The following is a 27867-nucleotide window of genomic DNA, read 5'->3' as shown; positions in this document are numbered from 1 at the left end:
TTCCAATAAGCGTGGCTTTCCCGGATCGCGTACCGTGCTTGAAGGAGGGATGAGAGAGGTGGTGAGTAGGGTTAGGAGCCGTGCTGGGAGCTTGCTTGGACCCGGGATGAGTGAGGCCTGGTGTGCAGTAGATGGAACGAGAAGTGCGGGAAGTTTTGGAGCAGAGACGGGGCCCCAGACGTGTATTTAATGGCAGGGAAATGGGATGAGATTTAGCTTGCTAGAAGACGTGAGTTGCGGGTCCTACCGGGGTCCTTCCTTCTCTCGCTGGAGCAGGTGAGCAAGAATTTTCATATAATTTTTTTTTGTGTGTGACACAGACAGAGAGAGAGAGTCAGAGAGAGGGATAAACAGGGACAGACGTTCAGGAAGGGAGAGAGATGAGAATCATCAGGTTTTTGCTGCGGCCCCTTAGTTGTTCATTGACTAAGCTTTCTCATATGTGCCTTGACCTTGGGGTTAAAGCAGACCCAGTGCCCCCTTGTTCTAGCCAGCGACCTTGGGTCCAATTTGGTGAGCTTTGCTCAAACCAGATGAGCCCGCGCTCAAGCTGGCGACCTTCTAGTTTCAAATCTGGGTCCTCCGCGCCCCAGTCTGACGCCCTATCCACTGCGCCACCTCTGGTCAGGCTCATCATTTTTTGGAGGAATTGGACTGATTATGGGCCATACAATTCACATAGGCGTGCTTCTCCGAGGTTTATTTGGGCTCTGGGCACAGAAGTTCAGCCATAGCTAAATAGACAATCCCTGTGGTGGGTGGGGGTGCAGAGCCGACCACATAGCCCCCCCTGCTTTTGGCAAGGGAACACCTACTTGGGTCATGCGTGTGTGAATGGTTGTGGGAACCCTGGTCTGATTGTGAATATGGAGTTCTGGGTTTTGGGACTTCTTTGTGTGGGGCCGACTCTGGCCCAAGTCGGTGAGTGAGTGGGGATGCGGTTGGGTGGGAGCTCTCAGGACCTGCAGTGCCTGATTTGTACAGTAAGGAGTGTGGAAACGTCACATCGTTGCTCCACCCGCAGGTGCTGGCTTCGTGGAAACACGGGGGCTTTCACAAAAACAGTTCGGAAAGTGACCCGGGGCAGGAGCAGAAGTCAATCTAGTTGATAAGACAATGTCTACCTGGCCGGGTGGTAGGATTTCAGGGCCAACAGATGTCTGACCCTGGGGTTGTGACGTTGTCTGATCCTTCAGCCCTGGGAGAGCAGGACCGGGAGGAGAACAAAGAAGACATGGAGACCAGGAAGAATCTGACCCTAAATCATGAGGCTAAAGGTGAGAGTTGTTGAGAGTCTGGAGAGGTGAGGAGGAGGAGTAAGGCTCTGGGCTTAGCTGAGAGCACTGTAGTGACCCCAGCTGAGTAAAGGGACTGCTCCCTCTGTCCTGGGCTCCGAGGAGCTGCTCCCCGGGGCATTCTGGGAGGCCTGCACCCTCAGAGCTTTGTTCTTCCCTTAGGTCTGCCTTCCAACTGCACTGACTCGCTCCAAGAAAAGGAGGGAAACCCCAGAACACTGGTGAGTTGGGGTTACATTTTTTTCATTTTTTTATAATGAAATGCTGGCTCATTTTCCAGAGAGTAGCCAAACTGGATATTCTCTTTTTTTGAGAAGGGAAAAAGCAAACAACATTAGACAGTTCATGCCTCTTTCAGGCACCATGTTGGTCAATTTGGAATGACTCCTGCATTTGTGTTTTATTTTTATTGTTGGAAAATCTACCCAAGATTAGTAGAGCCCTGCAAAGTGCAAAATATAAGGGATATTTTTGAAAAACGTTATTAAAAAATTTAAATTTACTATTTGATTTTATTTCACATCACACTAGTTAAAGTTACTGTCTTTTTTTTTTTTTTTTAAAGAGACAGAGAGTTAGAGAGAGGAATAGACAGGGACAGACAGGAACGGAGAGATGAGAAGCATCAATCATCAGTTTTTCGTTGCGACACCTTAGTTGTTCATTGATTGCTTTCTCATAATGTGCCTTGACTGTGGGCAGTCAGCAGACCAAGTAACCCCTTGCTTGAGCCAGCGACCTTGGGTCCAAGCTGGTGAGCTTTTGCTCAACCAGATGAGCCCGCGCTCAAGCTGGTGACCTCAGGGTCTCGAACCTGGGTCCTTAGCATCCCAGTCCGATGCTCTATCCACTGCGCCACTGCCTGGTCAGGCTAAAGTTACTGTCTTTTGCAGCGGACATCTTTTTACTTTTTTACTATTGATATCTTTGAACAAGGGGAGAAGCAGAGCATAGTGTGGAGGAACAGTATTTAAAAAATATGTGAATTTGAACTCAAAGAACATGAACAGAATAGTTCATGAAAAAAGGAATTTTTGCAGGAAAGACTGAGTTTTTTTACTCTGGGTTGAGAGGTCCTGCTGTTGTTTCCCCTAAACTGGGAAGGATGTTCTTAATCACTTGCTTGTTTGCCTAGTTAAATATTCTGAATGAGGTGATCTTTTTTGTTCTTAGAGGCTATGAAGGAAGGGTCCTTATGAAATATCCCCCAGCCAAACTTTTTCCATAAGAATGTGTAGGGTCTCAGACACTCCTGAATGGGCGGTTCTCATGGACCCTTCCTCCTAAATGCGCCCAGTGGGAGGCCCATTTTGCAGCCCTGGCTAAAGCTTCCTGGTCTGGTTCTGTGTTCTTCCAGGGTTTGGTGAGATTTGTACATACTTAAAATTCTTTTTTTTTTCTTTCTGTCTTAGTCTGTTGTTTTAACTAGCTTTTAATATAGGACTCAGACTGGTTTTGTGGTCTGGTGATGTTATGTAGCTCATCTGTGCTTTGATTGTTTTTTTTTTTTTTTATTCTCCCTCAGGTTACATAAGTAGATCAGGCAGAACGGCCAAGTGAGCCTTGCTAAAAGAATAGTCATTTCTGGAGGGGGAGGGTCAATGTGTTTGTGCATGCCCAAGCGTCTCCTGCCGATTAGCCACATATTTGGGGGCAGTAATCTTTATTGAACTTGCCAGGATGAGTCAGAAAACATGAACAATGATGAGAGCCACAGCCTGAGGAGGGAGCGGGGTTGGTCTCCAGAGTTGCCTCAGAGTTTCACTTTTTTTTTGGTTTTGTTTATTTATTTATTTTTTACAGAGACAGAGTGAGATTCAGAGAGAAGGATAGATAAGGACAGACAGACAGGAACGGAGAGAGATGAGAAGCATCAATCATCATTTTTTTGTTGCGACACCTTAGTTGTTTGTTGATTGCTTTCTCGTATGTGCCTTGACCATGGGCCTTCAGCAGAGCAAGACCCCTTGCTCGAGCAGCGACCTTGGGTCCAAGCTGGTGAGCTTTGCTCAAACCAGATGAGCCCGCGCTCAAGTTGGCAACCTCGGGGTCTCGAACCTGGGTCCTCTGCATCCCAGTCCGACCCTCTATCCACTGCGCCACCGCCTGGTCAGGCTCAAAGTTTCACTCTTAATCTCCTGGGGAGAGATACAGGGTGTGAAAGAAAGAAAGAACCTACAAATATAAGACTGTAAGAAAGTCTAAATAAATTTTCCCGTTATGTAAAATGAAAACAGCTTTTCAGTTCTCTGTTGAGTTATACAGTCTCCCTGGACTGAACATTCACTCTTTCTTTACGGGTTATGAGTTTTGTGTTGAAATATACGCTGTGGACAGCAAGTCCTTTTAAAATAAAACTTTTCTGCCCGTCTCTTAACTCTTCCATCTCAGAATTCCTCAGAATGGTGCATCCTCAAGGTCACCTTCCTGAACAAACACTGTTTCAGGTTTCAATTTTTTTTTTTTTTTTGACACAGAGCATGAAAGAGGGACCGATAGGGACAGACAGGAAGGGACAGAGCTGAAAAAGCATGAATTCTTCATTGCAGCAACCTTACTCTTTAATCATTGCTTTCACATTTGTCTTTGAGATGGGAGCTACAGCACAGGGAGTGACCCCTTGCACAAGCCAGTGATATTAGACAGAAGCCAGTGACCATGGGGTAATATTATGAACCCACGCTGCAGCCAGTGACCCCACACTCATGCTCTTGAGTCCACGTTCCAGCTAGATGAGCCCGCACGCAAGATGGCGATATCATGGATTCAAACCTGGGTACACTGCATCCCAGTCTGATGCTCTATTCAGTGTGAGCCTGCCTGGTCAGGCCAAGTTTCAAATTGACTCACAAATCTCTTCTCTAAGGAAATCATAAATGTCTAGGGTCCAGGAATGGGTGTATGTGTCATCTCTTCGCCCCTTCGTCTTTAATTCAAAGCCATAGTCATGGCCAGAAGAATTTGGAATATAGAACTGTGTACTAGGGAAAGAACTGGGCCAACTTTTATAGATCTAGACCCCCCAGTGTCACAAAATTTATGCATTGTGTTTAGAAAATTGATGGTGACTTGCTCTTCATTAACAAATTGCTTGTTAATAGGTACCGATCACGTTCAGGGATGTGGCTGTGGTCTTCACAAAGGAGGAATGGAGGAGGCTGAGCCCTGCGCAGAGGAGCCTGTACAAGGAAGTGATGCTGGAGAACATCAGGAACCTGCTCTCGCTGGGTGAGGCTGTGTTCTGTCCTTCCTTACTGCGGTAGCAGGATGGACCACCTACCGTGGCCAGAAAATGTTCTAGACACTTAGAGCCACACAGAAGTGAAGGAATAGCAGCCCCTGCCCATGGGGGCTTTCTTTTCCCAATGTGTTGAGACATAAGAAAGAGGAAGCTTCCCATGCAAGGATAGGATGGTACGTTAGATGTTACTAAGCACTTTCTAGTCAAAAATAATGATTAAATGAAGCAGGATAAAGGAGTATCGAGTGTGACAGGGTGGCGGGCTGAATTTAAAATTAATGAATAGGTAACATTTGACCAAAGACATGATGTGGTGATGGAGTTAGACTCTATGTGTGTTTAAGGCAAGAACATTTCAGTTGGAGACGTGTTGGCGCTAAGGCATTAAGGAGAGGATGTCCCTGCAGGATAAGGAGTGTAAGGAGGCCGGTGGGACTGGAAATGCAGTTTGCACGTGGCAGAGTAGTGAGAAATGCCTTCTGTAACCATTGGAGTTTTGCGTTTCATGAGCTAGTTTTTTTCTCTTTTATTTAGAAAAGTACATTGATTCTTTAATGCTAGGTGGATAAATATTTTTAATTGCAACATTACCCTGAGTCAGCCATTGGCCACTTTTTCTATAAAGTGCCGGAGGATAGGTATTTTAGGTGTTTTGTGGGTGATATGATCTCTAACCGCTCTGAACTCTCTCCCTGTCACGCTGAAGTAGCCAGGACGGTATGTAGGTAAATGAGTATCATTGTGTCCCTCTAACACTTTCTGTCTGGAAACCAAAATACGAATTTCACATCATTTTTATTTGTCATGGACTATTATTCTTTTGGTTTGTTTTTCTCTCTATACAATGTAAAAACCATCCTGAGCTTATGGACATTTCAAGAAACAGAGGGGAGGATTAAATAGGTCAGAAGCTCTATTGTTTTCACAGATGGTTCTAGATCTGTGCTCTTCAGTGCAAATATCATGTGAGCCATAGGGATAATTTTAAATTTTGTGGTAACTACATGTTTTAATAACATAAACATACCTGGATGAGATTAATAAATGTTTTGTCATCTAATCTATCAAAATATTATTTCAAAATGTAATCAAAATATAAAACAGACGCTGGGAGAAAGGGGCGGGGTGTGTAACGTCAGAGTGGACGAGGGAACGAAACAGGCAGGCCGGAGCCGCTGGCGTCGCCATGACCCGCTGTAACCAGCGTGAGCTCGCCCGCCAGAAGAATATGAAAAAGCAAAGCCACTCGGTTAAGGGAAAGTGCTGAGATGATGGGCTTTCTGCTGCTGCCCGCAAGCAGAGGTCCTCCAGCCTGACCAGGCGGTGGTGCAGTGGATAGAGCGTAGGACTGGGATGCAGAGGACCCAGGTTCAAGACCCCGAGGTCGCCAGCTTGAGCGCAGGCTCATCTGGTTTGAGCAAAAGCCCACCAGCTTGAACCCAAGGTCGCTGGCTTCAGCAAGGGGTTACTTAGTCTGCTGTAGCCCCACGGTCAAGGCACATATGAGAAAGTAATCAATGAACTACTAGGGTGTTGTAACGCGCAACGAAAAACTAATGATTGATGCTTCTCATCTCTCTTCGTTCCTGTCTGTCTGTCCCTGTCTATCTCTCTCTGACTCACTCTCTGTCTCTGTAAAAAATAAAAAAAAAAAAAAAAAAAAAATATATAAAACAATAGCTTTTTAAAATATTTTTAAGTGAGATCCACAGAGCCAAACGGAAACACTCCCGCATGGGTCCTGAGAGGGATCCACCCACAAGGCTTCTCCTGCAGGAAGCTGTGCCCACCTGCGGCCATTGCTTTGTTGCTTGGCAACAGAGCTATATTAATGCCTGATGCGAGGCCATGGAGTCATCCTCGGCTTCTGAGTTTATCTTTCTCTAACTGAGTCATGGCTGGAAGGGGTAAAGAGAGAGAGATAGGCAGAGAGAAGGTGGATGGGAGAGGAGGAGAAGCAGATGGTTGCCTCTCCTGTTGCCCTGACCAGGAATCACACCCGGGACACCTACATGGTAAGCGGATGGTCTACCACTGAGCCGACAATTCAGGACCCAATGTTCATTTCATGTATTGCCTCTTGTTAAGCTCTGTCTGTTCTGGAATCTTGGCAAAAGTTCTACCTCTGACTTGGTCTGCTATTCTCTTTTTCTTTTTTTTGTGACAGAGACAGAGAGAAGTACAGATAGAAACAGACAGAATGGAAGGGAGAGAAATAAGAAACATCAATTCTTTATTGCAGCACCTTATGTCTCATTACTGCTTCCTCATATATGCCTTGAGTTGGGGACTACAGCAGAGTGACCTTTTGTGCAAATCCGTGACTTTGAAATCAAGCTGGTGAACCTTGCTCAGACCACATAAACCCACGCTGAAGTTGGCAAACTTGGGGTTTCGAATCTAGGTCCTCCGTGTCCCAGTCTGACACTCTATCCATTGCAGCAGCACCTGGTCAGGCTGGGTCTGGTATTCTCAAAATGTAGGGGAAGAGCAGCATTGAGGAAACCACATTGTGGCTTTTACAAATGTGTTTCAAAGTAGCACTAATTCTTCACCAATCTCCATTGGCCCGTGGAAATGCTGTTGAGAAGTGTGATGTTAGTGTGATGAGATTGGTCTGGGCGCAGGGTTCCAGAGTCCTGAAACCATGGGCCATATCTTTTTCTGTCCATGGCAGAAGTCCCATTACTTAATAGAGATCTTAGCACTTAGATATTATTTCTAAGTATTTGTTTGCAGATGGACATCCTGAAATTCAGGTTCATTTCTTTAACACTGTGTTCAACCCCTGCGCAATGCACCGTTTCCTGTGTTTGGAAACCCTCCTGATTAAGTAACTTTTTCTGTGTTCAGTCTTTTTATTTTTTGGTAATAAGTAAAGTCATGAAGGAGATTTCCACATAGGTCACAGACACTGTCACCTCCAAGTACACGGGAAGTGTAAACTGGGCATCAGTGGGAGAATCATGGAGTGTCATGGCTTGATTGACTTAGAAAGAAAGAGCTGATTTATTGAAGGTATTTACAGGGCAGGTTGCTTACCTAGAAGGTTCCCAGTCTGAGTGACATGTAGAAGATGTTTCTGGGATGGTTTCACTAGAGTTCTGAAGAAAAGAGACAGTGTAGAATCAGAACCTAAAGAAATCATTGGTGGAAACAAATGACATTGTACACATATGATTAATAACAGGTGTGGCAGGAGGGCACTGGTTTTCCTGAGACCAGGTGGGGACTCTCTGCATCCTGTTGGGGCTTCTCTGACTGAACTTTTTTTTCTCCAGCAGAATCAAAGCCAGAAACGGACCCTCACTTTTTCCACCTTCCGGCCTTCCCCCAGGAGCCACTGCCCAGCCAGCAGGTGCTTCCCATGTGCTCGGACACGTGTGACTTTCATCCGGGGGATTCGGGCCTGTGGCATCAGGGCTGGACATCTTTTTCTCAACGATCCTGGAGAGAAAACACATATGGTGGACGCAGAGAAGATGGCTTGAGACTTTTGTTTGTTCCGACAAAGGAGGGGGAAACCTCAGGCACATTCCGCAGCCCACCCAGGGGACATTCTAGGAAAGGTCATGCGGTGCTAGAAATAGAGCCCAGCTCAGCCCAAAGGGTCACCACTGTGCAGACAAAAAAAGGGAGAAAGGCATTAGAAACCCCGAGGTCCCGATCTGTGAGCTGTAGTGAAAACGAACCAAACTGCAGCCTGGAATCAAACGTTATGACAAACCAGGTGACCCTCTCAGGGGAGATGCCCTACGTTTGCAGCCAGTGTGGGCGAGGCTTCACACGTACATCACACCTCCTCAGACTCCCAGGGGCGCCCTCATCCACAGAGAAGCCTTTCCTGTGTGATGAGTGTGGCAAAACATTTGGTGATAAATCAGATGTCACGGTACACCAGTGGACTAACTCGAGGGTGAAGCCCTTTGTGTGTCTTGAATGTGGAAGAGCATATGATTATAAGTCAGAGCTCAGGAGACATCAACTGACTCACTCAGGGGAGAAGCCCTTCGTGTGCCTACAATGTGGACGAGGATTTATCACTAGGACAAAACTCAATATACACCAAATGACTCACTCGGGGGAGAAGCCCTTCGTGTGCCCAGAGTGTGGACGAGGATTTCTTACTATTTCAATACTCAAGGCACACCGTATGACTCACTCGGGGGAGAAGCCTTTTATGTGCCCAGAGTGTGGAAAAGGATATATTTTTAGGTCAGCGCTTAGGACACACCAGAGGACTCACTCCGGGGAGAAGCCCTTTGTGTGCCTGGAGTGCGGACGAGGATTTCGTGATAACGGACAGCTACGGAGACATCAGAGAACTCACTCGGGGGAGAAATCCTTTGTGTGCCCAGAGTGTGGACGAGGATTTTTTTTTAAGTCAAAACTCAGGGAGCACCAGAAGACTCACTCGGGAGAGAAGCCCTTCATGTGCACAGAGTGTGGACGGGGATATATTTATAGGTCTGTCCTTAGGATACACCAGATGACTCACTCGGTGGAGAAGCCCTTCTTGTGCATAGAGTGTGGACGAGGATTTCTTTTTAAGTCAAAACTCAGGGAGCACCAGATGGTTCATTCAGGGGAGAAGCCATTTTTGTGCCCAGAGTGTGGACGAGGTTTTCGTGATAATGGACAGCTACGGAGACACCAGAGGACTCATTTGGGGGTGAAGCCTTTCATGTGCCCAGAGTGTGGACGAGGATTTGCTTATAAGTTATCCCTCAGTAGACACCAGAATACTCACTTGGGGGAGAAGCCCTTCATGTGCCCAGAGTGTGGACGAGGATTTGGTTGTAAGTTAGCCTTCAGGAGACACCAGAGGACTCACTTGGAGAAGAAGCCGTTCATGTGCCGAGAGTGTGGACAAGGATTTTGTTATAAGTTAGCCTTCAGGAAACACCAGAGAACTCACTCGGGGGAGAAGCCCTTCATGTGCCCAGAGTGTGGACGAGGATTTTGTTATATGTTAGTCTTCAGGAGACACCAGAGGACTTGTTCGGGAGGGAATCCTTAGAAGTGCGGTTGCTGTGGACGAGGCTTTAGCTAGAAAGTAGAAATTCTTAATCGGCAGAGGACACAATCGAGGAAAATGTAACATTTTCATGGAGTTTGAGTGAAGTTTTAGCTACAAGTCTGATGTCATCAGACAGCTGTGGACACATGGAGGGGGAAGCCTTGTGTATGCAGGGATCATGATCAAGACTTCAGCAATCAGTGAGACCTCATCTTACATCAGAAAGACACCCGACTGTCTCCCTGTGTGTGTGTATAGTAATTGAACTTGCAGAGATGTGTTGCCTGTCATCAGGCACCAAGGACACATTCACCAGAGGAGTCAAATGCATGCAGCTTGCAGGTAGCTGTAGCCGTAAGTCAGCTCCCATTGCACAAGGAGGATGCACTTAGAGAAGAAGCATGTGTGCAAGGACTGTAGGTAAGGTGTTAGCACAAATTGAACAGTTACAGAACAGCCAGTGACCAACAGGCAGGCACATGACAGCATACTCAGGGAGGGGCCGTGTGTTTGCAGGGATTTTGGACAGGGATCCTGTGATCATGTGTTCATGTGTTCTTGTTTGTGCTCAGAAAAGATTTTTCAGTGGGGATCCTGTGGAGCTCTGCTCAGATCACCTTATCAGGACCCAGGATCCTGCAGCTGCTGATAACTGCTGCTGATCGGCATGGTGATGAATTCTTCTGTAGGACCTGCTGTCAGCCACAGGGAATGGCCCCTTCACACAGGGTGGCTCCTGCCCATGACTAATTGAGATGAGGAGACAAAACCTGACCCCTTGACTCTGTTGGGTTCAGAGGTCATCCTGGGTCAGGAGTGCCCATGAGATCTCAGCTGTGAACACACTGCAGGTCAGCTTCTTCCTCTGCCCAGTCCAACCCTCAGTCACCAATAAACCACTCAATTCTCCACCCATTGTCTCTCCAGGGACTCCACTCTCAGGAGACATCTTAAGTGTATAAGGAGAATAGTCACAGCTCTGACCGTATACCACCCCTCACAAATTCCAGCGTATACGTTCTATGTGTGTGAGATGAATGGGCACAGACTAGGGAAAAGCTCACCTCAGGATACATCATAGAACAGCTGCATTGTAGGCAACTGGCCATCTCACTTTGAACCCTGTATGACCTGATTGGGAAACTAGTTAACAGCCCTGAGTGAATGTGTTTTGGATGCAACACCAGGACACTCTGTGTGTGAATGACCTTTGTGCGGACACAGAGAAATGCTCCTGAAGGGGCTTTAGAAAAGTAGCCTAGAGGTTCTAGATTTTCTCTTCCTTTGTGCTTGTTAATTAGCAAAAGAAAAATAATGTACTGACCCATACTAGCCCTTAATTCACCTTAGCAAAAAGGCCCGTATTCATTCATTATTTCTTCTCATCTGCTGATCTTCCTCTTTTGTAATCCTGTTGCCTTTGTTATTGTAAAGTTGTTTTGTTCTTTGCTCAATAAAAGCTGTGAGAAACTGGGCTCCTCTTCCCCTTGCAATCAGTTTCTGTCTTGAGTAGCTTTGCTTCCCCGCCCCCCCGCCCCCCCCAGGACTCTGGATGCTGGTAGTTCTGATTGGGCTGTATTACTACAGTAAGTTAGGATAAACTTTAGGTGGCCAGGAAGGGACTTGTGATACCTTAGCAATCAGTCATACCTCACGGTGCTACAGGGGTCACTCTGGGAGAAGACAGATGTGGGCAGTGTTTGTAGGTGGAGTTTATCCTGTTGTGTCTTCTCAAGCTTCCAACAGGACATTCTTGTTCCTGTGAATAACTACCTCTGTTATGAGTCACCTTTGAGGGGCTCTCAAAAGTCCTATACCCTCCCCCACTCTATGAGAGTGACGATGTCACTAGGTATTCAATAGACATGTCTTTATTTTTTCACTTTTTATAATTGGAATAAAGAGATAAAAGATTTCATTGATGTCACGTAAGAATGACCACTGCTATATTTTTGTTGGGTAAAGACTGTATTTAGGTTTGCTCCTTTGTATTGGGGCACTGCCCTGTGTGTGTAGTGTAAGGAAGGCTGCAGGTGCTTGCCCTCAGGGCAGCAAATTACAAACTGTGTTTTGCCTCCCTGCTTGGGAGGGACAATTGTTTCCTATTCTTGACTGGAGAATGATTTTATCCCCCAGCCTGTTTTTGCTGGAGAGTGCATAGGGAGTGAGGAAGTGTTGAGATGCTTGGGAGCCTTGCTCTGACTTGTGGGGGCTCAGCGCTCCTGTAAAGCCTGAGAATGAGTTTGGGCTTGGGAGCCTTGAATGAGAGGGAAGCGGCCTTTTCTGCCTGTTTGATCTGCGTTATAAGAGTAAGAAACAGAATGGCCCATGGTAAAGCCAGTAGCCACGGCCATCATTACAGCTGCCTGGCCCATGCAGGTTGGCATTTCATTCGGACAGACAGTAACGAAACAATGAAGCCATGAACTGGTGGGCCATTACCTTTAATCCTAACTTGCACCCAGTGGGCAAGAAATACACACAGTGGGAAAACACTTCCCTTTCCATTAAGGGCTCCCAAAGCCACTGATTCATTCACGTATTCCTAGAATCAAAGGTTTTTACCTCACCAGCCTTATTCACCTCTGTTCCCCATCTCCTTCCCTCTGCACAAACTGGCTTCTTCAGCACTCCGCCACTTGGCTACCTCTCTCTCCAATACTAATTTCAGGAACAGAGAGAGAGTATGCAAAAAGAAAGTCTCTCATACAAAGCCACTTATCTGAGGCAAAAATGGGATTCCTCATAAGAGTGCACCACCCCACATCATGCAACAGTCAAGGGTGTGGGGAAAAAAAGCTTAGTGTTGAGAAGATTTTAGGATTAAAAGGACGGGAAAGGCTTACTGTTAAAACTAAGCCTTAGGCTATAATGACTTTGCCAGTTTACAGCCTGTCTCTCACACCTCATGCAATGTATAAGCGAACAAACATATATATCATATTTACAAACTTATTTGACTGACACCCACCATTTCCTGTCTCCACTATTCCTTTGCCTGCTGCAGGAATCCATTGTGAACCTGCATCTGCATGGCCATGGCATTGGCCGCTGGCTTTACAATTTTCATACACAATTCTTCCAGATGTTTTCCTGTCCTGTTTCAGTAATGTTTTTTGTTTGTTTGTTTTTTAGCTCAGTCTGTGCCCCTTACTCACACATGCATCTGGAAAATAATTCACATTCACAGCCCAAGTTTCTTGCATGTAAAGCCAGTAGCCACGGCCACCGTCACAGCCGCCTGGCCCGTGCAGGTTCTCATTGGATTCGGACAGTCAGTAAAGAAACAACGCAGCCAAAAACTGGTGGGCCATTATCATCTTTAATCCTAGCTTGCACCTGGTGGGCAAGTAAAACACACACTGGGCTCCAAAATCCACTCATTCAGTGCTCACAAAGCTACTGACTTATCCGAGTTTCCTAGAATCAAAGGTTTCTAGGTCACCAGACTTATTCACCTCTGTTCCCCATCTCCTTTCTTCTCCCTGCACAAACTCTGCACAAACTGGCTTCTCACTCAGCACTCCACCATCTTGGCTGCTTCTCCTGGCCTCCTTCATGTGGCCTTTCTCTGTTCTCCTCTCTATGCTAATCCCAGGAACCCCTTTAATCCAATATACAAATAGGGACGTCTGTAATACAAAGTCACTTATCTGAGGCATGATGGGATTGTACCACCCTACATCAAAAAGGGTGGGAAAGGCTTAGTCCTATAACCAAGCCCCAAGATATAAGTATCCTGCCCACCCACAGCCCGCCCCCAACACACATTAATGTAATCAAGCACATCCCAAGTGATCACCTGGGCAACGGGCTTCCATGTGAGCAGCACCATCTTTAACAAAGTGAGCATAATATATTTTATCTACCCAACACTGCCTAAATCCAACTCTTGAAGAAGAAATAAGTTTTAAATAAACCTAGTAGATTTGTTGGGGAATCTGAACCTTTGTGTGGAGTGGATGATCGAGGTTCCAGAGGGGAGGGGTGTCTCTGGTCACCTAGGACTGAATTGCTGCTTCTCTTAAATGATTACTCCCATTGGCTGCTGTAAAGGCTCCTGTATGGCCAGTATCCACGGCCACCATCACAGCTGCCTGGCCTGTGTAGGTTCGGGTTTGATTTGGACAAATGGTAATGAAACAACGGAGCCAAGAACTGGTGGGCCATTGCCTCAATCGTAGCTTGCATCCGGTGGGCAAGAAATACACACGGTGGGAAAACACTTTCCTTTGAATTCAGGGCTCCCAAGCCACTGACTTATCCGAGTTTCCTAGAATCAAAGGTTTGTACCTCACCAGCCTTATTCACCTCTGTTCCCCCATCTCCTTCCCTCTGCACAAACTGGCTTCTCCTTCAGCACTCCGCCATCTTAGCTGCTCCTCCTACCCTCTACGTGGCCTTTTCTGTTATCCTTTCTCTACCTTGTTCCACGTGGCCTTTCTCTACCCTTTTCTCCTCTCTAAAGCGAATCTCAGGAACGGAGAGAGAGCAAGCTCCTGGTTTGCCCCATTTTATAGTGTAGAAATCCAAACCTTTAATCCAATATACAATCAAGGGAGTCTCTGATACAAAGTCACTTATCTGAGGCATAATGGGATTCCTCATGAGAGTGCACCACCCGCTATTATGCAACAGTCAAGGGTGTGGGAAAAAGTTTAGTCTTAAAACTCAGCCTTCGAAAACAAAACAAAACAAAACTCAGCCTTCGGCAATAACGACCCTGCCTGCTTCCACCTTGTCACCCATACCCAATGCAAACTATAAGCGAGCAAACATATATGTCATATTTACAAACTTATTTGACCAATAGCTTCGTTCCCTGGGTTTTTTTTTTCTCCCAATCTCTTCTCAGGTCTCTGCTGAATAGCTCTCATCCTCATCTAGACATCATTGTTTCTTGATGGTCTGTCTGGTCAAGTCCTGCATTTTCATGGACCCTTTATTGGTACACTCTCTTTAGACTTCCATATTCTAAGTGCAGATCCCTTAACTATGACCTCTCCTCCCATCATGAAACATTGCTTTGGGACTCTTAGCTACTATAAACACCCATGAATAATACAGCTTCAATGACAAGTCATTTCAGCTCTCCAATTTACGGGTCCTTCTTAGACAGATCATTCTACTAATTTGTCCAAGACAGCTTCGACATACCCCAGCTGTTGTTTCTTGGTCCAATGGTCTGGTGTTTGGCCACACCCTTCCCTATTCCTCCTCCTTCTGGGCACAAATAGCCCAATTTGAGACTTCCACATACCAGAAAGGAATGGAACGACTGAGGTGTGGGAATGAAGAATTGATGCTCCTCATCTCTCTCTTCCTGTCTGTCTGTCCCTATCAGTCTCTCTCTTTGTCTCTGTAACAATAATAAAGTTTTTTGAGACTATCAAAAAGAGTAAATTGTCCTTACAGAAAAATGCACACATGCATATACACACAAAGTTCTGTATTCAACTTTCAGGAGTATTAATTTATTCAAGATATCCAGGGAAAGAACCTAAGTTAGGCTGAAATCTACACGTGAACTGGAAATAAATTCTGGTGATAGCAGATTGACCTAAGAAGCTGAGAGAAGAATTGTTCCGGACATAAAATGCAGCAGTGCCACAGTAGATGGTGCATTCCTCAGAAAGATCCCAATCTCCTAAGAGACAGCTCTGAACAGACTAGGACAGAATAGAATGGTAAGAGCTCTGGGAAATGTTCTCTGGGAATCAAGGAAATCCATGTCAAGACAATGAGGCCAGAGGAGACTTCCTGGAGGCAAAGAAATCGGAGCCTACACCTCAGGTAGGCTGAATCCACTAAGTAAACATGGGGCAAGGGTGGAGACAGAGGCGGGGAGGAGTTTATTTCGAGGAGGAAATGCGAGGTCTAGGAGGGTGAAACTTTCTACTGGAGTAGGGGGGAAACCAGGGATGAGGTTGGAGCTGTGGGCAAAGTCCAGGTCCAGTCACCTCGGTGCTTAGACCCTCCTTAGAGCTTCCCTGTCCATCTCAGGAAACACTTCATGCCGCTCTATCACGTGGAAGGAGGGGTAGGAGAGAGGAGCTTCATTATAATTTGCGGGAACATGGCTTCCCCACGTCACATTTCAGTTTTCACATCGTGTGCTGTACTCTGTTGTTAAGCCGTCCTGCATTTCTCTGCCACCAGCTGACTTGGAGAGAGGAGATCGAGTGCACAGCATCCACAGTGGGGTGATGCCTTTGCCTTCCCTCGGTGGTTTTCCTGCTAGTAACGTGGGGTGCCCGCAGGGGCGGGCCAGTAGCACGGAGCCACACTTAGAAGCGCTCACGTAAGGAGGTGTGTGTGTAATGCACCTTAAACGCAGTGAGTTTAGCTGGGTCACGGGAAGGGAAAGACATGCAAAAGGGAAGAACAGCCTCACAGCCTGCCCGGTAGACCACCTGGACTCAGAAACAGAAAATGCTTTTTGCACATTGAACCGGGTGAGAAATGGTCTCGAGGGTAAAAACCTCAGGAGATGCTGCCGCAGATTCTTCTGGGAACTGTAGTCTTTCCGATTGAAATCCCGGGAACGGACTACTACCCGGAATTATTGTTTCTTTATATATACTTAGGTAATTTAGGATAAGAGATCGGTCGAGCTGGCCTGTTTGTTCAGTTGGTTATAGCATCAGGGAATGTGCCAAGATTGCGGTTTCAGTCCCCAGTCAGGGTACATACAAGAATCAACCAATCAATGCAGAAGTTAGTGGAATGAAAAATCCAAGTTTCTCTCTCTGTGTCTTTCTGACTCCACTCTCTCTCTTTCTAAAATCAATGAATTGAAAAATTTGAAAAACGTGTTGGGTGCCACTACTGTATACACTATTTAGATGTATTATACTCGTAGTTTACGTTGTGTTGCGGCCAATGGGAGGCGATACCTCCAGGGATTCTGGGAATTGTAGTTCTTTCGCGGAGGAGCATGGAGATCACGTGAGCCTCTGCTGCTGGTTCTGGTGATCGGGAGTCTGGGGGGATGACTACCGTGCTGGAAGGAGAGATGAGAGAAGATGAAGTAGAGTTCAGCTGTTGTGGGAGCTGGTGGATTGGATCCGGTTGGAGTGAGGCTGGTGTGAAGTAGCTAGTCCGGCAAGTTCATCAGGTTTCATTTTTAGAGCCAGATCGCAAAACCAGATGTGCATTTTCCGGCGGGGAATTGAGATGAGACTCAGCTTGACCGGAGTATCTGATTTGGGGGCGATACAGGGGTCCTTCTCTCTCCCGCTGGAGCTAGTGAGCAGGAACTCTCATATCATATTTTGGAAGAATTGAGATGATTCTGGGCCGTACAGTTCACATAAGGAAGTGGCTGCAGGGTTGTATCCACAAGGTTCAGTTGGGCTCTGGGCACTGTGCTAGGGTGCCAGCCCATGCTAAGGACCCCTGATCCAATTTAGCTCAGTGCTTAAGAGGAAATACAGTGTGTCCATTAAGTCATGGTGCACTTTTGACGGTCACAGGAAAGCCACAAAAGACGACAGAAATGTGAAATCTTCACCAAATAAAAGGAAAACCCTCCCAGTTTCTGTAGGATGATGTGGCAGCATGTGCGCATGCGCAGATGATGACGTAATACCGTGTATACAGTGGAGCAGACCATGGCCATGCCAGTCCAGATGTGGACAGTACAGAGGAAAGTTTAGTGTGTTCTGTGGCTTTTGCTAAATTCGAAGCCATGACCAGAGTGCAACGTGAATGTCGGCGCATTTATAACGAAGTGCCACCACATAGGAATAACATGACTCGGTGGGATAAGCAGTTGAAGGAAACTGGCAGTTTGGTGGAGAAACCCCGTTCTGGTAGGACATCAGTCAGTGACGAGTCTGTAGAAGCTATACGGGATAGCTACCTAAGGAACCCTAGCTACCTAGGGAGCCCTAAAAAATCTGTGTGTGAGCCCACATCGAACTGCACTGAATAAGGTATGAAACTGGGAGAGTTTTCCTTTTATTTGGTGCAGATTTCACATTTCTGTCGTCTTTTGTTGCTTTCATGTGACCGGTCAGATGTGCACCATGACTTTACGGACACACTGTAGTTTATAGCTACAGATGCAAGTAGAAAATTCTTGCAGCCTGAGCAGATCTAGTCTTGCTAACAGAGCCAGGGTGTGTTCTTTGTGGGTCAGCCTTGCAGACATTGCAGGAAGACAGTTTATTATCTTTAGAACAGTGTGTACTTTTACAAGATATTGTACAAACGTTCCGAAACAACTGTAACCTTGTGGTTTTCGCCTTTATTTTTTTTAATTATTTTTATTTATTTATTCATTTTAGAGAAGAGAGAAAGAGAGAGAGAGAAAGAGAGAGAGAGAGAGAGAGAGAGAGAGAGAGAGAAGGAGGGGAGGAGCAGGAAGCATTAACTCCCATATGTGTCTTGACCGGGCAAGCCCAGGGTTTTGAACCGGCAACCTCAGCATTCCAGGTCGACATTTGATCCACTGCGCCACCACAGGTCAGGCCAGGTTTTTGCCTTTAAATACCCCTCTCTCCTTGAGCTCGGGGTTGTTTGTTGTCCCTGCCCCCTCCCCTGCAACGGTCAGACCGCCAGCCAGAGGAAAAAAGCTCTCCAAATTCCTAATCGATTTGGGGTCTGGTTCTGTACCTTGTGGGTTACTCCGCAACAGGCACGGGAGTGCAGCCAGAGCTAAATAGACAGGCGTTCCCTGTGTTGTTGGGGGTGCAGAGCCGACAATATAGGCCCCCTGCTTTTGGCAAGGGTCATGTGTGTGTGAATGGTTGTGGGAACCCCGGACTGATTGTGAATACAGAGTTCTGGGTTTTGAGGCTTGTTTGTGTGGAGCTGAGTATGGCCCAACTCTGTGAGTGATTTAAGATGCGGTTGGGGTGGGAGCTATCAGGACCTGCAGTGCCTGATTTGTACAGTAAGGAGTGTGGAAACGTCACATTGCTGCTCCACCCGCAGGTGCTGGCCTTGTGGAAACACGGTGGGCTTTCACAAGAAGGGTTCAGAGAAGTCACCCGGGGCAGGAGCAGAAATCGATCTTGTGATGACGTAAAGCTGCCTGGGCGGGTGGCAGAATTTCAGCGCAAAAACTCCTCTGATCCCGGGGCTGTGACGTTGCCTGATCCTTCGGCCTTGGGAGAGCAGGACCGGGAGGAGAACAGGGAAGACATGGAGACCATGAAGAATCTGACCTTAAATCATGAGGCTAAAGGTGAGAGTTGTTGAGAGTCTGGAGAGGTGAGGAGGAGGAGTAAGGCTCTGGGCTTAGCTGAGAGCACTGTAGTGACCCCAGCTGAGTAAAGGGACTGCTCCCTCTGTCCTGGGCTCCGAGGAGCTGCTCCCCGGGGCATTCTGGGAGGCCTGCACCCTCAGAGCTTTGTTCTTCCCCTAGGTCTGCCTTCCAACTGCACTGACTCGCTCCAAGAAAAGGAGGGAAAGCCCAGAACACTGTTGAGTTGGGGTTACAGTTTTTACTTCATTTTTTTTGAAATGCTGGCTCATTTTCCATAGAATCAGCAAACTGGATATTCTCTTTTCTGGGGAAGAGAAAAAGCAAACAGCACTACATAGTTCATGCCTGTGTCATACACCATGGTGTTCAATTTAGAATGAATCTTTTCTACTCATCTATAACTCCTCTATCTCAAAATTCCTCCATAGTGTATCCTCACGGTCATGTTTTTGAATACTGTTTCAGGTTTCAACTTTTTTTTTTTTTTTGACACAGATAGAGAGAGTCTGAAAGAGGGACCAATAGGGTTAGACAGGAAGGGAGAGAGATGAAAAGCATGAATTCTGCATTTTAGCACCTTAGTGTTCAGTCATTCTTTCACACTTGTGCTTTGAGATGGGAGGTACAGCAGAGGGAGTGACCTGTAGCTCAAGCCAGTGACCATGGACTCAACCCCCTGACTGCGGAGTCATATCTGTGAACCCACACTCAAGCTGCAGCCCCACACTCATGCTGTTGAGTTCAGGTTCCAGATGGATGAGCCCATGCTCAAATGGTGATATCTGGGATTCAAAGCTTGGATCTCTGTGTCCAAGTCTGATGCTCTATCCACTGTGAGCCTGCCGGGTCAGGCCAGGTTTCAGATTGATTCAGAAATCACTTCTTTAAGGAAATCATAAATGTCTAGGGCCCAGGAATGGGTGTTTACCTCGGTTCTGCACCACATGGGTTTTAATACAAAGCCATCATTATGGCCAGAAGAATTGAGTGCATAGAACTGTGTACTAGGGAAAGAAGTAGATCAATTTTTGTAGATCTAGATTGACAAGGGCCATGAAATTTATGCATCGTGCCTGGAAAATTGATGGTGACTTGCTTTTCATTAACAGATTACTTTTTAATAGGTACTGATCACATCTAGTGATGTTTCCGTGGTCTTTACAAAGACGGAATGGAGGAGGCTGAGCCCTGCGCAGAGGAGCCTGCACAACAGGAGTCCCCAAACTTTTTACACAGGGGGCCAGTTCACTGTCCCTCAGACTGTTGGAGGGCCGGACTATAAAAAAAGCTATGAACAAATCCCTATGCACACTGCACATATCTTATTTTAAAGTAAAAAAACAAAACAGGAACAAATACAGTATTTAAAATAAAGAACAAGTAAATTTAAATCAACAAACTGACCAGTATTTCGATGGGAACTATGGGCCTGCTTTTGGCTAATGAGATGGTCAATGTGCTCCTCTCACTGACCACCAATGAAAAGAGGTGCCCCTTCTGGAAGTGCGGCGGGGGCTGGATAAATGGCCTTAGGGGGCCGCATGTGGCCCACGGGCCGGGCCGTAGTTTGGGGACCCCTGCCAAGGAAGTGACGCTGGAGAACTACAGGAACTACAGGAACCTGCTCTCGCTGGGTGAGGCTGTGTTCTGTCCTTCCTTACTGCGGTAGCGGGATGGACCACCTACCGTGGGACAGAAAATGTTCTAGACACTTAGAGCCACACAGAAGTGAGGGAATAGCAGCCCCTGCCTGTGGGGCTTTCCCCAATGTAATGAGACAGTTAAGAAACATGCAGCTTCCCGTGCAGGGATAGGATGGTATGTTAGATGGTGATAAGCACTTCCTAGTCAAAAATAATGATCAAATGAAGCAGGATAAAGAAGTATCAAGTGTGACAGGGTAGAGGGCTGAATTTAAGATCAATGAGGAGGTAACATGTGACCAAAGATGTAATGTGGTGAGGGAGATAGACTCTCTGTGTCTGGGTCAAGATGATTTCAGCTGGAGATTTCAGCGCTAAGGCCTCAAGGAAGGGACGGTCCCTCCCAGGGGTAAGGACTGTAAGGAGGCCGGTGGGACTGGAAGTGCAGTTTGCACGTGGCAGAGTAGTGAGAAACGCCTTCTGCAACCGTCAGAGGGTAGAGTTTCATAAGCTGTTTCTTTCAGGTTTTTTTTGAAATTTATTTTGATTCTTTAATTTTAGTTTGATAAATACCTTCGACTGCAACATTACTCTGAGTCAGCTGTTGCCCAATTTTTCTATAAAGGGCCAGAGAAGAGCTATTTTTCATGTTTTGTGAGTGATGTGATCTCTAACCACTCTGAACTCTCTCCCTGTCCCGCTAAAGTAGCCAGGATGCCACGTGGATGAAGGAGTATCATTGTGTCCCCGTAGGACTTTTTCTGTGGACAACAAAGTTTGCATTTCATATTGTTTTTATGTGTCATGAACTATTATTCTTTTGACTGGTTTCTGACTCTTTCACAATTTGAAAGTCATCCTGAGGTTGTGGACTGTACAAAGAGAGAGAGGTGGATTAAATAGGTCACAAGCTCTGTTGTTCCCACTCCTTGTTCTAGGTCAGTGCTGTGCCGTGCAAATACAGTGTGAGGCACAGAGATAATTTTAAATTTTCTAGTAATTACACTTTTAAAAAGTTTGACCTAAATGAGTGAAATTAACAATCCTATGTTATCAAATCTATCAAAATATTATTTCAACACTTAATCAAAATATTCAATTTTTTTTTTTAATTTTTTCTTAAGTGAATAGGAGGGAATCAGAAAGAAGGACTCCCACATGGGCCCCAACTAGAATCCACCTGCAAGTCCTCTGCCCAGCAATGCTCTGCCCGCTTGGGGTATTGCTTTTTTGCTTGGCAACAGATATATTTCTGTGCCTATGGTGAGGCCGTGAAGCCATCCGCAGTACCTGGAATCAAACCCGGGACACCTACATGCTAGGCCAACGCTCTACCACTGAGCAGACAGGCCAGGTCCAAATGTTCATGTCTTGTATTGACTCTTAAACTGCATTGTTAGTTCTGGAATCCAGAGGATAGGACCCAACTCTGTCTGGGTGTGGGATTCTTGAAGTAGGAGAAAGACAGCAATCAGGATACCACATTGTGGCTTTTAAAAATGTGTGTCAACGTGGCATTAACTTTTCATCAATCTCCATTGGCCCAAATAAATTCTGTTGCCAAGTGTGATGTCAGTGTGATTGCGTTGGTCTGGGCACAGGTTACCAGAATCCTGAAACATGGACCGTGTCTTTCTTGTCCATGGCGGAAGTCACAGTACTTAATAGAGAACTTAGTACTTAGAAATTAATTATTCTCAGTATTTGTTTGCAGATGGGCAATCTGAAATTCAGGTTCAATTCTTTTTTTTTTTTCAGAGAGAGGGATAGACAGGGACAGACAGACAGGAACGGAGAGAGATGAGAAGCATCAATCATTAGTTTTTCATTGCGCGTTGCAACACCTTCGTTGTTCATTGATTGCTTTCTCATATGTGCCTTGACCGCGGGCCTTCAACCCCTTGCTGGAGCCAGCAACCTTGGATTCAAGCTGGTGAGCTTTTTGCTCAAACCAGATGAGCCCGCGCTCAATCTGGCGACCTCGGGGTCTTGAACCTGGATCCTCTGCATCTCAGTCCAATGCTCTATCCACTGCGCCACTGCCTGGTCAGGCAGATTCAATTCTTATACACTCTGTTCAACGACTGTGTAATGTACCATTTCTTCTGTTTGGAAGCCCTCCTGATTAAGTAACTTCTTATGTATTCAGTCTTGTGTGTGTGTGTGTGTGTGTGTGTGTGTGTGTGTGATTAGTAAAGTCATGAAGCAGATTTCTACATAGGTCATAGAGACTGTCACCTCCAAGTACAACAGAAGTGTAAACAGGGCACCAGTGGGAGGGTCATGGCTTGGCTGACTTACTAGAAAGAAAAAGCTTAGTATTGAAACTGTTTACAGGGCAGATTGCTTACCTAAATAGCTCCCAGTCTGAGTGAATTGTAGAAGATGTTTCTGGGATGGTTCCCAATTTTGACATAGAAAAGGGACTGTGTAAAAACAGAACCTAAAGAAATCATTGGTGGAAACAAATGACATTGTACACATATGATTAATAACAGGTGTGGCAGGAGGGCACTAGTTTTCCAGAGACCAGGAGGGACAGCCCTGCAGTCCTGTTGGGGCTTCTGTGACCGAACTTTCTTTCTCCAGCAGAATCAAAGCCAGAAACAGACCCCTGCTCCTGCCAACTTTTGGATTTCTCCCGGGAGCCACTGTCCAGCCAGCAGGTGCTTCTCATGTGTTTGGACATGTGTGACTTCTATCTGGGGGAATCGGTCCTGTGGCATCAGGAGTGGATATCTTTTTCTCAGAGTTGCTGGAGAGAAAACACAGAAGGTGAAGGCAGAGAGGATGGCTTGAGACTTTCGTTTATGAGGACAGGGGAGGGGGAAACCTCAGGTGCATTCCACAGCCCACCCTGAGAACTTTCTAGAGAATGTCATGCGATGCTAGAAATAGAGCCCAGCTCAGCCCAAGGGGTAACCCCTGTGCAGATAGGCAATTGGAGGAAGGAATTAGAAACCCCAAGATCCGGGGCTGTGAGCTGTAGCGAATATGAACCAGACTGCAGCCTGGAATCAAAAGTTATTACAAACCAGGTGACCCACTCAGGTAAGAAGCCCTACATTTGCAGCCAGTGTGGGCGAGGCTTCACACTTAAGTAACACCTCCTCAGACACCCAGGGGTGCACTCATTCACAGAGAAACCTGTCCTGTATGATGAGGGTGGCAAAAGATTTGGTGATAAATCAAATGTCACACCAGCGGAGTGACTCAGGGGTGAAGTCCTTTGTATGTGTGGAAGAGCATATGCTTATAAGTCAGAGCTCAGGAGACATCAACTGACTCACTCAGGGGAGAAGCCCTTTGTGTGCCTGCAGTGTGGACGAGGATTTAATGATAAGACATTTCTCAGGAGACACCAGAGGAATCATTTAGGGGAGAAGCCCTTCATGTGCCCAGAATGCGGAAGCGGATTTGATTATAAGTCTGCCCTCAGGAATCACCAGATGACTCCCTTGGGATAGAAACCCTATGTGTGCCTGGAATGTGGACGAGAATATTGTTTTTTTCAGAGACCTCAAGACACACCAAATGACTCACTCGGGGGAGAAGTCATTCATGTGCCTAGATTGTGGACGAGGATTTCATATTAATTCAAAACTCAGGAAACATCAGATGACTCACTCAGGGGAGAAACCCTTCGTGTGCTTGGAGTGTGGACAAGGATTTCGTTGGAAGTCAACCCTCAAAGCACACCAGAGGACTCACTCCAAGGAGAAGCCCTTTATTTACCCTGAGTGTGGACGAGGATTTAGTTATAAGTTAGCCCTCAGGAGACACCAGAGGACTTACTCGGGTGGGAATCCTTAGAAGTGTGGTTGCTGTGGACGAGGCTTTAGCTGGAAAGCAGAACTTCTTAACCAGTAGAGGACTCATTCAAGGACAAGTGTGACATTTTCGTGGACTGTGGGTGAAGCTTTAGCTACAGGTCTGATGTCATGAAACACTGAGGACACATAAGGGGGAAGCCCTGAGTATGCACGGATCACTGTCAAGAGTTCAGCAATCAGGCCCTGGCCGGTTGGCTCAGCGGTAGAGCATTGGCCTGGTGTGCGGGGGACCCGGGTTCGATTCCCGGCCAGGGCACACAGGAGAAGCGCCCATTTACTTCTCCACCTCCCCCCTTCTTCCTCTCCGTCTCTCTCTTCCCCTCCCGCAGCCAAGGCTCCATTGGAGCAAAGATGGCCCGGGTGCTGGGGATGACTCCTTGGCCTCTGCCCCAGGCGCTAGAGTGGCTCTGGTCGCTGCAGAGCGACTCCCCGGAGGGGCAGAGCATCGCCCCCTGGTGGGCAGAGTGTCGCCCCTGGTGGGCGTGCTGGGTGGATCCCGGTCGGGCGCATGCGAGAGTCTGTCTGACTGTCTCTCCCCATTTCCAGCTTCAGAAAAAAAAAAGAAAAGAAAAGAAATTAATTTCTGCCTGACCAGGTGGTGGCACAGTGGATAGAGCGTCCAGGTTCGAGACCTCGAGGTCACCAGCTTGAGTGTGGGTTCATCTGGTTTGAGCAAAAGCTCACCAGCTTGGACCCAAGGTCTCTGGCTCAAGCAAGGGGTTACTCGGTCTGCTGAAGGCCCACGGTCAAGGCACATATGAGAAAGCAATCAATGAACAACTAAGGTGTTGCAACGAAAAACTGATGATTGATGCTTCTCATCTCTCTCCATTCCTGTCTGTCCCTGTCTATCCCTCTCACTAACTCTCTCTCTGTATTTGTAAAAAAAAAAAAAAAAAAAAAAAAAGAGTTCAGCAATCAGACCTCATCTTGGTGGGAGCTGATCCAACCTTGCTGTCTGACACAGTGGCAGCAAGAAAGAAACATTTGCACACCATATATTTTTTGGGTCGTATCTGGGCATTTCCTTTGACAATTCTTTTCTTATTAGGGTTATGTGCATTCACTATTGGCATGGGTCCACGGTATGATTCCAACAATACTGTAATTCCCCAGGCTACTTGATACCCTGAGGTCAACCAGTCTGTGACTATGTCTCCAGAATTACTCTAAAAGTAACCACACTAATACCTCCTTGACCACTCGAGCCCCTTGTGTTCCTTTTAAGAAAATTTACCAGCAAACCCTAAAACAAGAGCCAGAGGCAATTATCAAGGCAACTGTACTTCCCACTGTCAAAGCTGTTCCCCTCCGGAGTTCCCAGAAGAAACCCCGGCTAAAGATTATTACCCCCTTGCCTCAGCCCATAGACATAGGAGGCTGGCTATGGTATCCCCCAAAAGGGGCTAGGTCTGTAGGAAAACTTCCTCCTAAAAATCATATTATGAGAAAATAAGTTGTGACTTATGAATAGGTGGGAAACAGAGGCGGAACACAAAAGCACCTTTCAGCCTTTACCTAACTGATTACTTAACCCCCTAGCCTTTTCATACTATAGAAGAATAGAAAAACTTTCTGTTCCTCTTACATACCTGTTCTTCAGGTAGTGGAACACTCTGAGAAAAATAAAGTTAGAACTTAACTAGTAGACAAAAATAGTAGACAAAATGATTTTACTAGACAATAGGCCATTAGGTAAAGCAGAATTGTTAATCAATAGTGACCTTTCAGAAGCCCGTGCAAGGCTGATGCCAGTATTGTTCTTGCTGTTCAAGGTATTGTGTAACTGTACTTAGAATGGCTTGCCACCTGATTTATAGCTTAAAGAAATGGACTAACCTCTTTCTGGAATATTTATCCATATTAGAGCAGAAAAAAGTATTAATACATTCTGTAGAACATGTGATTATAACTTAATATATAAAAATAAAGCTATACTAGCCATTGGGAGAGATGCCCGGCAGATGAACTGAAGGGTTTGACTTTCTCATTTCTTGCCCACGTCATCCAGTTTTTTTGGAGACCCCTGGACCAGCTGGATCGTGACTCCAGCATTATCTTAAACCAGAAAGACAGCCAACTGTCTCTCTCTGTGTGTATATAGTAATTGAACCTGCAGTGATGTGTCAGCTGTCATCAGGCACCAAGGACACATTCACCAGAGGAGTCGCACGCATGCAGCATGCAGGTAGCTCTAGCCGTACACCAGCCTCCATTGCACAAGGGGGAGGCACTTACGGGAAAAGCCTGTGTGCAGGGACTGAGGGTGAGGCGTTCAGAATAAGTCAACTGTGACATAACAGCCTGTGGGCAACAGACAGGCACATGAGGGCATTCTCAGGGAGGGCCTGTGTGTGTGCAGGGATTGTGGACAGGGATCCTGTGATCATGTGTCCTTGTTCTCATGCCGTGGGGAGATCCTTCACTGGGGGTCCTGCAGACCTCTGCTTAGATAACCTCATCAGGACCCACACCCCTGCAGCTGCTGAAAACTGCTGCTGATGGGCATGATGATGAATTCTTCTTTAGGACCTGCTGTCAGCCAGAGAATGGCCAGTGACCTTGGGCTAAAGCTGGTGAGCTTTGCTCAAACCAGATGAGCCCGCGCTCAAGCTGGCAACCTCGGGGTCTCAAACCTGGGTCCTCCACATCCCAGTCCAACGCTCTATCCACTGCGCCACCGCCTGGTCAGGCTCGGGCTTCTCTTGAATCTCCTTTTTGGTGTCCTTTGCAGTGAATGATCACTATGAGGGGAGTTGGATAGCTTCTAGTAATGCTAAGATTCTTCTTTATTTTTGATATCCTTCCCAGCCGAGGTCAGTAGCCCTCTCTCTTTAGAGATGGCACCGTGCCCGTGTGCTGTAGCAAAAGCATACCTACTGTCCGTATACATGGAAACTGCTTTTCCTTTTCCCCATCTGAGGGCCTGGATAAGGGCTATGAGTCCTGCCTTTTGTGCTGATGTTCCCCAGCTCAACACCTGCGACCAAATGACCCGATCCAGGGTCACTACCGCAGCCCCCGCATACCGGGTGCCGTCCTGTATGCAGCTGCCCCGTCTGTGTCCAGGAGCACCTCCGCACCTGGCAGGTCAGAGTCTTCCCAGTTCGGTCGGGAAGTCTGTATGATGTCGATCACTTCCTCGCAGTCATGTAGTGGGGTGTTCCTGGGGTGTTCCGGTCGTCATCTGGGAGTAGGCTTGCGGGTTTGATGGTAGCTGTTCTCTGAAACTTGATGCTGAACGGGTCTAGGAGTAAAGCTTGGAACTGGGTTACTCGGGTGTTAGACATTTATTTCTCTGGAGTTCCCCGTAGGATCGCTTCCACTGCATGTGGTGCTGTCAGTTAGCTCTTGACCTAATGTGAGCTTGTCAGCTTCTTTGACTTTGATTATGGTTGATGCTACAGCCCTTAGGCAGGCAGGCCTTCCAGCTGCTACAGGGTCCAGCCCTTTGGACAGATATGCAACCAATCACTTCCACGGTCCTAAGGGCTGAGTTAAAAACCCTTTTGCGATTCCCCGAGCCTCATGAATAAATAGCTGGAAGGGCTTCGAGACGTCAGGTAGGGGGCCGATACTGGAGCCCTTTTAAGGTGTTCAAAGGCTTTTTGCTCCGTCTCA

General features: G+C 46.7%; 2 protein-coding genes across 6 annotated transcripts in view; both read left to right on the top strand.

Moving 5' to 3' along the window:
* LOC136308207 (zinc finger protein 343-like) lies at positions 1 to 26215 on the top strand. Of its 5 annotated transcripts, XM_066235446.1 has the most exons (6): positions 1 to 61; positions 1025 to 1277; positions 1458 to 1516; positions 4397 to 4523; positions 23003 to 23188; positions 23929 to 26215. In XM_066235446.1, exons 2-6 carry the CDS (start codon positions 1157 to 1159, stop codon positions 23949 to 23951), a joined length of 516 nt encoding a protein of 171 aa, XP_066091543.1. In that variant the 5' UTR covers positions 1 to 61; positions 1025 to 1156; the 3' UTR covers positions 23952 to 26215. The 5 variants fall into 5 exon arrangements, with proteins under 5 accessions (XP_066091543.1, XP_066091541.1, XP_066091539.1 ...); XM_066235444.1 differs by lacking the exons at positions 23003 to 23188; positions 23929 to 26215 and adding an exon at positions 7821 to 11031; XM_066235442.1 differs by lacking the exons at positions 23003 to 23188; positions 23929 to 26215 and adding an exon at positions 7818 to 11031.
* The window catches only part of LOC136308198 (zinc finger protein 585A-like), a 126949-nt gene continuing 99101 nt past the window's right edge, over positions 20 to 27867 (top strand). Inside the window, exon 1 of the mRNA XM_066235417.1 lies at positions 20 to 61. The gene's annotated coding sequence lies outside the window, so the exon portion shown is untranslated. The remainder of the gene's footprint in view (positions 62 to 27867) is intronic.

The sequence above is a fragment of the Saccopteryx bilineata genome, chromosome 6 (assembly GCF_036850765.1).
Source record: "Saccopteryx bilineata isolate mSacBil1 chromosome 6, mSacBil1_pri_phased_curated, whole genome shotgun sequence".
In the NCBI taxonomy this organism is placed as follows: domain Eukaryota; kingdom Metazoa; phylum Chordata; class Mammalia; order Chiroptera; family Emballonuridae; genus Saccopteryx; species Saccopteryx bilineata.
This window is presented reverse-complemented; position numbering and strand designations above follow the sequence as displayed.

Bases quoted from the DNA above. Each gene is read 5' to 3' on its own strand.
- LOC136308207 (XM_066235442.1), top strand. From the start codon at position 1,157: ATGTCTGACCCTGGGGTTGTGACGTTGTCTGATCCTTCAGCCCTGGGA. The intron at 1,517-4,396 runs GTGAGTTGGGGT...GCTTGTTAATAG, and splicing joins AGGGAAACCCCAGAACACTG to GTACCGATCACGTTCAGGGA. The intron at 4,524-7,817 runs GTGAGGCTGTGT...TTTTTTCTCCAG, and splicing joins CAGGAACCTGCTCTCGCTGG to CAGAATCAAAGCCAGAAACG.